General features: G+C 47.6%; 2 protein-coding genes across 4 annotated transcripts in view; both read right to left on the bottom strand.

Moving 5' to 3' along the window:
• Positions 1–9,017, bottom strand: part of Mtl5 (metallothionein-like 5, testis-specific (tesmin)) — a 38,254-nt gene extending 29,237 nt beyond the window's left edge. Inside the window, exons 1-5 of one of the 2 annotated variants that reach the window (XM_005384266.2) lie at positions 8,953–9,017; positions 8,448–8,781; positions 5,590–5,742; positions 3,167–3,287; positions 1,717–1,793 (exon numbers count right to left, since the gene is read on the bottom strand). In XM_005384266.2, the coding sequence (XP_005384323.1) occupies positions 1,717–1,793; positions 3,167–3,287; positions 5,590–5,742; positions 8,448–8,741 (645 nt within the window). In that variant the 5' untranslated portion in view covers positions 8,742–8,781; positions 8,953–9,017. Of the gene's footprint in view, positions 1–1,716; positions 1,794–3,166; positions 3,288–5,589; positions 5,743–8,447 lie in introns of both variants that reach the window. The other variant, XM_005384267.2, reaches the window with a different exon arrangement.
• A 1,699-nt stretch (positions 9,018–10,716) lies between these two features.
• Positions 10,717–13,437, bottom strand: part of Cpt1a (carnitine palmitoyltransferase 1A (liver)) — a 53,810-nt gene continuing 51,089 nt past the window's right edge. For both annotated transcript variants that reach the window (XM_005384264.2, XM_005384265.2), the window contains exon 19: positions 10,717–13,060. In XM_005384264.2, coding sequence (XP_005384321.1) covers positions 12,974–13,060 — 87 coding nt within the window. In that variant the 3' untranslated portion in view covers positions 10,717–12,973. The remainder of the gene's footprint in view (positions 13,061–13,437) is intronic.

Here is a 13,437-nt window from a genome sequence, read left to right as displayed (position 1 = left end):
AGGGCTGCTCACCAGTTGTGGTCTAGACCTGTTTGTCTCCTGCACTCTTTAGTATGAGTTTTCCTCCTGGCTAACATCTAACTTGAGACATAGTATACTTTCAACAAACATTTCACACTATTCATACTTGCTGCCTCCTGGACTCGTCTATTTGCATTGCTTTCAATACTATCTCCACGCTGTGAGTCCCAGCTTCATTCCCTGTCCAGACCTTCCTCTCTCACCTCCTGTACACCTGCATGGGCTGCCTGAGATACCTCCCACTGATACGGCAGGCAGAACTGGACTCTTCAACTCCCCTGAAATTTGTACTAGTTCATCTCTCTGGTGCAAACGCCACCTTTCCATTTGTTTAGGCTGAAAATCAGCAAGGCACAGTGATGGTCTGCAAGATGAAGGGCCACATGGTTTCACAGCTGGCAGGAAGCTGTGCCTCCAACTTACTCCATCCTTGACTCCTGTCTCTCTCTTTATATCTCTCATCCAGCCCGACAGCTGCGAATCCTGTTGGCCCAACCCACAAAGTCCTCAGAAGCTACTCCTTGCTACTTCTGTTGCTACTACTTGGTCTGAGCCACTACATCCCGCATGGAGGTTACAGCAACAGCAGCTTCATCTGCCTCCACCTTGACCCTCCTCCAGCAGCCCCTTTCCAAACAGAGTGAAAGCCACAGTCCTTCCCTTGTCCTGGACTTCCTCTCTACTGCCCTCCCCTCGCTCTCTCATCCCAGCCCTGCTGGCCCCCTTGCTGCCACTGCATAAAGTGTCACCCTCCTTGAGGCCTGTGCTCTTTCCTCTGCCTGGAATGTTCTTCCTGTGAAAAGCATACACCCACTCATCTCTTCCAAGACTTCCTCACATGTCACCTTCTCCATGGAGCTGTGACCACGCTGTTTAAACTTAAAATCCACCTCTCCCACTAAGCTCTCCACCTCTCCCTAATCCTCCTCCTCTGCTCTCCTGACACGCTACCATTTACTTTTTAGGCTTGTCACCTGCCTCCTGGACTAAAACGTAAGCTGCAGGAGAGCAGTTATGTGTTTTGTCCTGTTTGTAAGTTTGCTGATGTCTCAGGCCAGCACCCGTCCTGATGCAAGTGAGCGATGTTCCCACATGGCAGGCCTTTTGCCGAGTCTCAGTTTTCAGAGATGAATGTCACATGTGGACTCTATGCCTATGGAGCTGTATTGTTGTGTATGTATGCACAGACAGACAAATCAAACAACAGAAGACAGTGACAGTGCTGTGACACTGACTGGCTGTCTGTGCTGGGGAGTTAGAGGAGGTTCTTATGGGGAGGTCCTTTATGGTTCTTTATGGCAGGACATGGGACAAAAGCGTATGTTTTCTAATTATATACAGTACATGCATAGTATGGTGTCATCATAAAAGCACAATTTTAAAAAAGCATGTCCACATCCCCGAGGCATGGTGGGACTGTAAAACACAAGGTTAGCAAGGAAGCACAGTGAGGGTCAGAAGGCTGTGAGGAAGGGCAACTCGGGTCCCTGGACTGGCAAGGAATCGTGTCTCCTTCTCACTCTACCCTGCCCATGCCTGCCATGGGGGTGAAGGGATCCAATACCTGGTAAATGTTTCACTGCTGATTTTTAACTGGAGGATAAATTCTATTCCTGAGCGAGTTCAACTGCAACAACTGAAATTTCAAGAGACAGTAATGCCCAGTTGTATTTTTGTATTAAAACAATGACTTACTTGTGGTGTAATGAGATTTAATTTTGCTGGTACTGGCAAAAATCTTCCTACTAAAGTAGCAAGTGGTTTGGGGACATCTGTAAGGAAGACAATTAAAATTAATTGATAGCATGTATTATTGTTCTTCCATTTGTACATGGAAGAAAATACCATAATATATTCTGGATCTATTATGTACAAAGTTACTTAATCTGTTTGTGATTTTATTCTATAAAACCTTTTAAGTCAGGGTATTTTTTTTAACCTTATAACCTTCATTTGTTGTTTTTTTTTTGTCATAAAGTTACTTGATCTCAGCCCCCAAGGGATAGTTCACTATAGTAAAAGAGCATTATTACTACACAGGTTCCCCAACTGTGACAGGCATTATGGGTGGTGCTGCAAATTCACCAGGGCAGCACTGGGTAGGTCACATTTTCAATGAAAGACCAGTGACACCTGTTGGACGTTGCATGAACTACTTGCCTTCTTCAAATGGTGAGTTGTAGGATGTAAATGCTTATGCAACTATTTGGACCAAAGTACTCATGCTGGCACTGAAAGACATTTCCTTGGCCTTAGGGCAAGGTGAAGAACACCCCTGACACCGGGGGCTGCAGACCTTGGTGCTCCGGATTCCAAGTGGAGAGACGTTCATGTCCTCCTCTCTTCAGCCTGCGCCCACCCCTGCAAACTGAACACACTTCCTTCTCCAGGCTTCTATCCTTTGAGTGAGCAATAATTTTAGGTCACAGGATGCACTATTTTATGATGATATTTAATGTATACACAGCATATTTTATATATGTAAGAAGCCTAGGGAGGGAGGGGCCATGACGACATGACAAGGAGGCTGAACTGCAAAATATTATGTAAACCCTTTCTTTCTGTCGATCTGAAGGCATTAGGATTTAAAAATAGCTTCCTGCATGCAGACAGCTTCATGGATGCAATCGTAACCTAGAAGGACCAGAGAACTGAACCCTGAGATTCCTGTGTAGCCAGGGGCTTCTTGGGGAAAGGCTCAGCCCCAGCTCTTCCACCACAAAAGTAAATGTCATGGAGACATTTCCCTGTCCCCAGAGAAGGAGGGAATATGGAAATAAGGAGTCACATTTTCTATTTTGGCTCTAGACTTCACAGGCTAACATTAATTACCGTGGGTTTGACTCTAGTTTTAGATTGCCGGAAGGCCAAGAAGTCTGGTGATGAAAGGTTCTACTCAGCTCAACATCTACAAGGTGGCCTGGGTGTGTGGGGACCACAAAGAGATGCTCCTTCTCAGAATCAGTGGTGAGCTTTGTTAGATACTGTCCTAAGAGCATGTCACTCACTACTGTGGCCCAGGAGGTATGCCAAACCATCTACTTAATATTCTCTCTTGACTTTTACTCTATATATGAAGCCAAGCATACTCACTTACCAACTTACACAGGACATATGTCATAATTTTCATTCATTTACTTTGTACCTGACTGTAGACAATTATTTTGGTCTTGATATTGAGGAACCAAATGAAGTGCTTTTAGTTCTCTTGTGCCAGAATTGTCTATACACAGCACTTGTGTGCCCCCTTTCAACTGACATATCACCTAAAATGAAAAACAATGATCAGGTTTCATTACTCCAGTCATATGAACCTAAGCAAACTTAAATCTGAGAAGAGAGCTTTAACCCAGGATTTAAATTTTAGGAGAAGTTAGAAAACTATGGATATTTTCTCGATTTCTTCCTCTACAATAACTGTTCCCTGTGCTTCCCAGAGACATTTCCTGCAGGGTGCTCTGTGTACCCTAATCCTTCTGCTGTCTTCCTCCATAGGGGTCTGGCCACTGAGGCTGAGTGTGAGGACCAGGTGACCACACACAGAGCTTCCTGCACCTTGGTCTTTGCTCTGCAGCCTGTACTAACAGGGAGAGTTCTGCTTACTGGCCCTGGCACCTTTCAGACCTGATTGGGTCCCCTAAGGCCCTCTCTGGGGCTGGGCACATATGAACACTGAACTTTAGTTTTACTGTGGTTGTTCTTTCCTGCCACACACATTATTATTATTATTATTTTATTTTATTTGTCTTTTTGAGACAGTTTCGCTATGCAGTTCAGGCTGGCCTTGAACTCACTTTGTAGCCCAGGCTGGCCTTGAACTCACAATGATCCTCCTGTCTCAGTCTCCAGAGTGCTGGGATTACAAGCATGCGCCACCATGCCCAGCACATTATTATTTAATATATTTTTAATGTCTTCATTTTATTTCCTACAAGTACAGTTTAGAAAAGTTAATCCAAGAACTAGACAATTTTAAGAAGCCATATCAACCTTCCTCGCCCTGCCAAGTACCATCAGATCCTGTTTGGATTCACACTAATAAATTTTTGGCAAGTCAAGTGAGTCTGTCAGTACCTCCCATCAGTCAAGCAAAAGCACTGATGGAGCCTTCTGTGCGATATACGGCATGGACACAGTGGCCAAATAAGCCACAGTCTCTGTCCACACACAGCTCCCAATTCCAATGGCAACACCATTGGTGTTGGACAGGAAAATTCAAATGAGCATAAAGGCCAGTGTCATCAAAATAACGCAGAGAGCCACTAGGGTAGGAAGGGCAGGTCCCTGCCCCTGACAATCCGTGAGAGGCCAGTGCTCATGTCTAGTGGGATTTTATTTGTATTTGGAGGATACAGTTGCAGCTATGTGCACACACATGTAATAAACTAGGGAAAGACTGAGGGTAGGCTTTCTGGGTCTCTCTGTGTTGCACACCCCAGGTAGACCCTCTAGAGACTCTGCCAACATCCACTTGCAGTCTGGGGTGATCAGAGGGTTCTTATCCTACAGGTCTTCAGGTCACAGAAAAACTCCACTGTCAGACCTAGGAACCTGAGTGGAGTCACAGTCAGAGGTGGGTGCAAGTGCTTGTCATGGCTAAGCCAAATTTCATGGGGAGCAAGCTCATTTTCTAGTATTTCCTAGATACCACCTGTGCCTGAGAGCTGGGGTCTCATTCTAGAAAGAGAGAGCTACTGGAGGGATGACAATCACTGAGCACCTTGCTAAAGGAGGGCTCAAGGAGATCTCCCAGGCCCCCAGACCTAGTCCTCACTGCATGAGGTCAGGAGTTCTAGGCATACCACTTATGACCATGACGATGATGAAGACTAATGCAGACAGTGTAACTAACATCTCTATTGTCCATGAAATGAGGATTAAAAGTCATGCCCACCCTAGAGTTTTAGGAGGATGAAATGCAGTAACACAAGTACAAAAATATCACACAAACCCTAGGAGTGACAGATTAGATTTCTATACAAGTGGTAGTTGTCATTAGAATTCTGAAAGGAGGCTGGGTGTGGTGGCACATGCCTGTAATCTCAGCACTTGGGAGGCTGAGGCAGGAGAAGTGCCACAACTTCAAGGCCATCCTGGGTTATATAGTGAGTTTAAGGCCAGCCTGAACTGTACACTGTATAGTGAGTGAGACTCTGTCTCAAAAAGAAAAGAAAAGAAAGAAATTTGGAAGAAGGTAGGGAGGAAAGAGGGGCCTCTGTCTGGAAGCCATAGAGCCGCAGCGCCATCCCACCAGCAGGCCAAAACACAGAGCTCAACTGCTGTTCCCACCCCAGTGCCCGATGCCCAGCTCTTCGTGAACTGAAATCACTCGTGGTTACTCTCCTTCAGCAACATCCCATCCTTCATGGATTTGCTAAGATCAAGTACAAATGAGAATCTTCAAGGTGAAAGGTAAAAAGTCAAAAGCTCTCACAGTCCCCTCTGTAGATGAGCCCCCCAAAGTGCTGATCCAACAAGTAAACAAGGTGAGAAGCAATGAGGGATAATCTATCTGCTTAGTAATGTCAGGCTGACACATAACAGAACACCCAAGACGCGCACAGTTACCATCGGGCTGGAGTCTTTCTTAGGAGAGGAGCTGACAGCGTCCTCTGCTTCTTGGGATGATAGAAACTTGCAGCAGGATTCCTGACCAAGAGGGTTTGGAAAAGCTGCTTCCTCCAGACTACTTGTAGTGCTACCTGCTTCCTTTATTTCGACCTAAGAAAAGTAATCTTAATTTCAGAGAACACTCGTGGACACATTGCACAATACAGAACAGTCCAATTTGAGTTCCATACACAAGTTACATGTTAGAGTACTGTACCGTCCTCCCTCCCCCGAGGTGTGTCTGAAGTCTTTATCCTCCCTAGAAAAGGAGACAAGTCATTTCTGCAGCCCCACTCGGGACGGAGGACCCTGGAGGACCAAAACTGTGAGGTATGGCGATGTGATTTTGATGTCCTCAGCTGGCAGTGTGCCTCTTACACTGTGTAACAGCCCCACTCTACCAGAGTGGGAAGCCTGGTGGCACCTCTATAGCATCTTCTTTACCCATCCTTTAAACTTGCTTAGTGGGACGTATTGAATGTTCTAGTCAATTATTTTGCTTTTACCTCAAGAATCCCCTAACCTTCAGTAATATCTTAGTATTCTTCATAATTTATTGTTCCAGATGTATTTAAAGTAATATTTATACGGCCAGTAGTAGTCCTTTCTTGACACAATAGTAGGGCAATGATTAACACGAAACAGCGCGTGCTAGGGGTGATCACCAGCTTCATTTGTAAGCACTCCTCAGCAACAACTCTCAACTCAATGACATTCTAGCAAAATTACAAAAAATGGGAAGAAACAAAATGGTATTACTGAAAAATCAATGGAATTGTAAATACTGAAAAGTCCCAACGGTTAAAAAAATTACCATCAGAATTGAGTGTCTGAAAATTGGGATGCTTTCTTCAAGCACCTGCTAAGAGTGTAAGGAAGAGTGGGAATTGTGCACATGCCACCGTCCCTACCCAGCTCAACCCTACCTACCTGGGCTGCCTGTCAGAACACAAGGGAGCCTCCTAGAAGGCCAGGAGGCCAGTCAGAGTCCTTCAAAACGGGTGCTGATGCTAAGGTAACATTCCAAAGCCCTCACAGGAAATCACTGAATAGAGGCTACCTTGCCAAACAAGGGGGTAACTCAAACTTGGAAGCCCAGACAATAACAATTACCATGGACTGGCAAATTCCTTAGCACAGCAGACTAGCACCTGGGAATAAATCTTAGTATTTATAACTAGATTTCAAGTTATAGCTTTTTTAAAAAAATCTCGTCTTATAAAATGCAGAAAGAGAACTTTCCATGCACATCCCATCAAAGTTTAGATTTACCGTGTCCCTCTATAAGCAACAAATGCTATATCATGTCCTCGGGTCCACACAAACACTGTCTCAACCATTTACACTACAGTGAAATTCTGCTTTTACAGAATGAATCTTTGTGTGTGTGTGTGCGCGCGCACACGCGCATATACCGGGAATCAAACTTAGGGCCTTGTGCTTGCCAGGCAGGCACTGTACCACTGAGCTATATCCCTGGTCCTACAGAATGAATCTAAGTGAAGGACAATAGTGCAAATATATTTCCAGGGGGAAAAAAAGAAAATAAGCAATTCATCTGGGTATTTACTTTAAAGTAATGGCACTTAAAAATAAATAAATAAAATAATGGCACTGTTTAAATAATACGTCCATGTCTGTATTTTTCACTTTGTTAATCAGCAGTCCATAAAAATTCAAAAGGCAAAGCCTTTCTTTTGCCAGACCAGCAATTTGTCAAACCTGGATGACATTAGGGGAGAACCCTACTGTCTTTAAACATCAGCTAGTCCCCTGCTCTGTCCCAACTGTCTGAGTTACAAAAGCAGAGCTAGGACCAACAGGCAGGAGAAGCTGGGACCCCAGCTCTGCCTGGTGGCAAAATGGGCTTCTCAGTTTGGAGCCAGCTAGAAAGGGTTCTGAGAGAGGACGTTTCCCTGGGGTAAGGCTGAGCTCCATGGTTCCTCTAAGGTCAAACTGAGACTGGCAGAGGCCCCAGGCTCTGCCCCACCTTTACCGGTACCCTGGAACATGGGTTAGGACAAAAGAGAACCAGAAAAGCAGAAATCTGAGCTTCTGCCGCCACGGCTTATACCATACACAGTAAAGCTCCGGTCATCTTAGCACCAATTGAAAAACGTTCCACAAAGGCTTACTAGACCCTAAAATGCTTGAATGAACACGTAATCCAGTGCTCTAAGCTGGACCTTTTTTGTGGGGGAAATGCACACTTTGCTTCCTTGGAAATCTGATTCATTTCATGAAAGAAAGTGTGGGAAGACCTGATTGTTCCTCGTTTCAGGAGACTCTGAGAATAGCGGCTCTCCTCAGCCAGAGAGCAATCAGCTAAATCAGCAAAATCCATTCAGGCTCTGATTTCTATTACATGTGCTTGAAGACCCAGAACTTACTCCCGGAGGGGAGACCTAATAACACCTTGACTTCAACAAACACAGACACCGAGTCCTTGGTGTAAATAACAAGCCTGATATAGTTAAAGGAGAAAAGAAAGAAAGAAACTAAACTGCGCTGGAGGTGTAGCCTAGCAGTAGAGCGCTTTCCTGGGATGAGCGAGGCCCTGGGCTCCATCCCCAGCAGCAAAACCCAAGAGCGAAGAAGATTCGATGATGCGAACACCTGAAATCTCTCACGCTGCCACGAAGCGGGGCTTCTTCCCCAGAGCGGGTGTGACCACCTGCCCGAGCTGACACCCCCGCTCCTGAGCCCCAGCTCTGAACCCAGGGGGAAAGGCGGGGCGCCCTGCCCCGTGGGTGACTACGGCCGTGTGACCCGGGACTCCCCCCCGCGAGGCGGCGCCCCGGGAAGTCGCCGCTTACTGGGATCACCCGCACCCCGGCGCCCAGCGGCGCGGGCAGCAGCGACGACAGGACACGCAGGCTGTAGGCGGGCGGCGGCGCGCTGTCCTCCGCGGCGGGCGGCTCCTCGCCGGCGGCGACGACGCCCAGATAGGCGTCCCTGAGCACCGGCAGCTCGTCCTGGTCCGGCTGCATCGCCACGGCCGGGCTCGGGGTCGGGCCCTCCGCCTGCGACGCGCGCTCGTGGCCGAACAGGTCGGCGGCCGTCTCATCGTCGGGGCCGGGCATGGCGCCCAGCAGAGCGGCCTCGTCCATGGTCGCACAGGGGCGCGGCGCCGGGCATTGCCCCGCGCACCTGCAATGAGCGGCCGGGTGAGGGGAGCCGGTTAACCCCCCCGCTGGGCAAGGGTCCCGTCGCCCCTCTCCCCTCCTGTAGCCCCGGAGACTGCTCAGGGGAAGCGGGAAATCCGACGAGGCCGGAGTCAGTGAACCGTCCGGCTTCCACCTGTGGGGCAGGTGGTCACACCTCGTGCGCAGCGGCCGTTGGCTGTTGGAGAAGGGGCGGAGCCTCTGAGAGGGGCGGAGCCTGTATCTGGATGGGGGCGGGTCTGGATTATTCAGGGGCGGGGCCTGATGGGAGGGGCGGGACCCTGAGTCCAGCCTTCACACGTGGGAGGGTGGAGGAGCGCTCCAGGGATCAGGGGCTTCTGACTCAAATTGGGAAACTGAGGCCCCCACGAAGTCTGAAGCAGCTCTAGCTAGGACTCTATCTCGACATCTGACCTCAGTCTTTAAGATAATCCTTTCTACACCTCAAGTTCTCAACACTAAGCATCGCCAGTGGACAGAAGGAGGGGTTTTCGGGTCCACCTTCTCAACCTCGCATGCTCTTCCGAGCGTTGATGCCAGAGGGTGGAATGGAAGCAACTCAAGACTGGTGCTTAGGAGTGGCGGTGCACTCTTGTAACCCCAGCATTCCGGAAGACCGAACCAGGAAGTTCACCATTTCGAGCCCAGCCTGAGTGACATAGGGAGACACTGTCTCAAAATAAAAAAGGCTGTTGGATGTAGCTCAGTAAGAAGGTTCGCCGTTCAATCGTTAGTCAACAAACAAATTTCTCACTGTTGAGGTGTTCCCACCATATGAACCACCTAAAACACAGCCCAGGGAACCCGCTAATTATTTACAAATCCATTGGACTTAAAGCCAGCCTCTTGGTCCTGCGCTGCAACGTGGGGCAGAATTTGGTAAAACTCCCTCTGCACCTGTGCTGTTTCCATCTGTGGGGCATTCCACAGGAAGTTCCACTGGTTTCTTCAGATGAAAATCAGGGTAGCCCTTCCCTATGGTTATACATAACATAACCCTCCTACTAAAGTATGTTACAGATAACACCACCATTCTCTGAACCTGCCGTCCCCAATCACACTGCCTTTCAGCCCTCATTTCCCGGTGTCCGCGTGTGTGGGATAATCTTAACCCCATTTTATGGCTGGAATAATCATACCATGTGCATCCTAGCAGATTTCAGCACAAGCCTGAGAAGCCAGCTGGGGCTTCCTAAACCTTAGGGATGTAAAGGCAGCTGCTCTCACTCAGAGCCCAAGGAAACCCTGAGCAAGATGGCAGCTGACAAGGGCTGACATTCACTTTCCACCTGGGCATTGACTGAGCAGCATCATGCCACATGCGCACAGACACTGTACCCATCCCTAGATGTTCTGATGGCTCCGTCTTGTCTTCAACCCACTCTAAAAGTCAGGTGCCTTCTTGGCCCTTCCACTCGCCTCCAGGATCCTCTTGCTTGTTCCCCAGTACCTAAGATCCTTCCCATTGGCTGGCTCTATCTTCTAGCTCCTCCCCAGAACTGGAGCCCACAGACAGAACCTGGCAGCGCTGCTGGTGGATTCCCAGTGCCTCGCACAGGTGTTCAAGAAATCTACCAAAAAGACCAAAATTCATCATTTGACTAGTATTTGTTGAGCACCTACGATGTGCCAAGCATTGTGCAAAGGAATAGAGAAATGTAAGTGCAGGGGCTGGGGATTTAGCTCAGCGGCAAAAGCGCCTGCCTGGCAAGCACAAGATCGTGAGTTCGGTTCCCGGTACCGGAGAAAAACCAAAAAAAAAAAAAAAGAGAAATGTAAGTGCAAATCAGCAGGCTTTACTTGGACATTTTTCCTCCCACCCAAGTGCTGGAGCCCAGAGAGATGCCCACCCTGCCTGCTCCAGGGTCATACCTGATGTATAATCCCCCTCATCAGTGCAACAAAGGAGACAGAAACATACTGTAGTAGACAGGGATTAATGTTTTATTAATGATAACCTAAATTCACATCATGCATTTCTAGGACTTACATCCAGGGAGCATATGGTATTTACATGCCAAGGACAGATTAAGGTAACAAATTCAAACAGTGGTTGCATTAAGACAATTATTTGTTCCAAATTAAATAAAATACATAATACTCCTATCTCCCCCTTTTGACAGTACAATAAAAACCCATTCTTCTTTCTTTTAAAGAATATAAAACTGCATTGATAACTGCACTGATTAGCAACAATTACATTTGAAACATATAAAACCTGAGAAAGAAGCCCAAACACATTTGAGCACTAATGTGTCTACACTCGAATTCACGTGTGAACGCCTGGTGACAAACTGCTCAGTGGTCACTACTTCACGTTCCAGCTGGCTCGGATAGAAACTGCTGCTGGCTGCTCCCTCTTGGCTAAGAAGCTACACCTGGCCTGGGCAAGAAGGGGTGATTTCTCCCCAAACCTGCCTCACTGCACACCACAGAAAATTAGGGGGGAATGTTACTGTCGTTTCTTTTTTTTTTTTCCCATTTGTTTTCATTCCTCCTTACTTTTAAGAGGAAAAAAAATCTTTGGCCCATTTAGGTGGGATTTTTACACTGCAAAATATACATAAATAAGTATGCATCGGTTCATTAGCAAGCGCCTTGTATCTACTCCCATATTCCACCCACACTTTTGTTCCACCAGAGCATAAAAGCATGAAGGGGGAGGGGCTGGGGATTTAGTTCAGCGGCACAGCGCCTGCCTGGCAAGCGCAAGGTCATGAGTTCGGTTCCTGGTACCAGAACCCTCCCCGCCTCAAAAAAAAGCATGAAGTGGGGGCAAAGCCAGCGAGGACAAAGTGGTCAGAAAAATAAATACAGTTTAAAAAACAGACAGCTAAGTTTGTCACGACAAGCCAGACAGAGGCAGTGGGAATGTCACTCCATGACCTTTATGTCTACAGTAAATATGGAAGATGATCAGTGCATAACTGCTTTGTGGTCAATCAGGCGCTTTCGAGAAAGGCACTCCTATCTAAGGACAGGCTGTGTGGACCTAGCACCCATCACCTGCAACACTTGGGTCTGTCACCCAGAGGACCCAGCTGCTGTTTCCAGCCACCTCCAGCTCCTCTGGAAACAGAAGCAGGTCTTCTCTGACCAGGTGGGATCAGAAGGAAATCCCGCTGGTGTCCAGGACCTGCATCTCCAGGCCATGGTGAGGCTGACCTGCCCTCCCTCAAGCTCCGCTGCTGTCCTATTGGCCGGGGCCTTCCTCTCCTCATTGTCAGCAAGGGATGCATTCATCCTGAGGCACACATACTATTTAATGACTCAGCCGTGTCTCCAGATATATAGTATCTGGCCATCGCGTCCTTTGTTCCCCTTTCTGACATAACTGATCTCTTCTGTTGCCTAACAATGACAGACAGGGTGGCCAAGGAGGGGAACCCAGCATTGCTGCTCCTGGCAGAGGGATTGGCCTTCCAGGGGAGGGGAACCATAGCAAACACTTACTTAGGGATAGCCATACTCACTGAACTGAGAAGGGAGCAACAACCCTCAACCCCAGTTCCACCCAAAGCTGACACAAAATAAACATTTCCTATGCCCCTCCCCCACCCCACCCTGAAGGCCTTCATCTTTAAGGCACTGGGTTTGAAGACATGCAGGCTTAGGAACTCTAAGGCTGAGGTCTACAACCTGCTTCAAGCATGGAGATGCAGTCACAGACTACCATACCGAGGACCATCACCCCCAGCGACAAACCCCAAGCACGGCATTTTCAGTTAGTGCATTGTGTGTTAGCTGCAACTGTTATCACTGCCAACAGGAACAATATTTCTTTTTCATTAGCCAGAAGTTTACCCCGCTGTGACGAGTAAGTACCAGGTACTTGGTCACCTCTGAGGAAGCATGTCATTTACATTCCCAATGCATGTGAAGCCGCAACCCCACTAATTCCTTCATTAACTCAATAACATGCTAATCCCTTAATAAGCACAAGCAGGTGCAAAGCCTCAAGGGGTGCTATGTCCAGGGCCAACCCACAGGTAGTAGGGTCGCACTTCACACAGTGTGCCTACCACTCCAGGGAGACAGAAACAACAAGCCCTTTCTGGAAGGAAAACTTCTGACTTTTCTAAGAGCAACTTTCATCCTGAACTACACCCAGGATTACTATCTATTCTTCATTTGGTTTGCAGAAGAGTCCGTTTCCCTTCACGGGGGTGCCAGGGGAATTACTTTTTGGAATTCTCTGTGAGCCCAAACAAGGCAATTATGTCGCTCATGGCTTCTCTCAGGTGCTTCCCGAAGCGGTGAGAGTCCTTCGATTCAAAAACAAAAAGCAAAGCACGTTAATATGTAGAAATAGCTGTGTTTCATTCAAGCCATTACATTTCTAATATGACTCAGGATTTAATCCAAATGCCTTTCTGCCCATTCTCTAAGCTCTGGCTGAAGGGTTAACAAACAGAGGATGAGGAGGTGACAGGTGACAGGTTGGTGAGGGTTGGAATGCAGACCCTCAAACCCACTGCATTCCATAAAACACAGCGAGGAAGTGAATCCTAGCATCCCAGTGATGACCCTTTCCCTGCACTCTCCCCCCATTACCTGTATCTTTCTTGATAAGTTTATCTTTAACGAAGTCCTCTTATTTTAGTTTAAAAAGTGAACCTGGCACTGCTTGCAGGCTATGTAC

The sequence above is a fragment of the Chinchilla lanigera genome, unplaced genomic scaffold (genome assembly GCF_000276665.1).
Source record: "Chinchilla lanigera isolate Chin_1 unplaced genomic scaffold, ChiLan1.0 scaffold00021, whole genome shotgun sequence".
Classification (NCBI taxonomy): Eukaryota; Metazoa; Chordata; class Mammalia; order Rodentia; family Chinchillidae; genus Chinchilla; species Chinchilla lanigera.
Note: the sequence above shows the minus strand (reverse complement) of the source record. Positions and strands in the feature narration are given on the sequence as shown.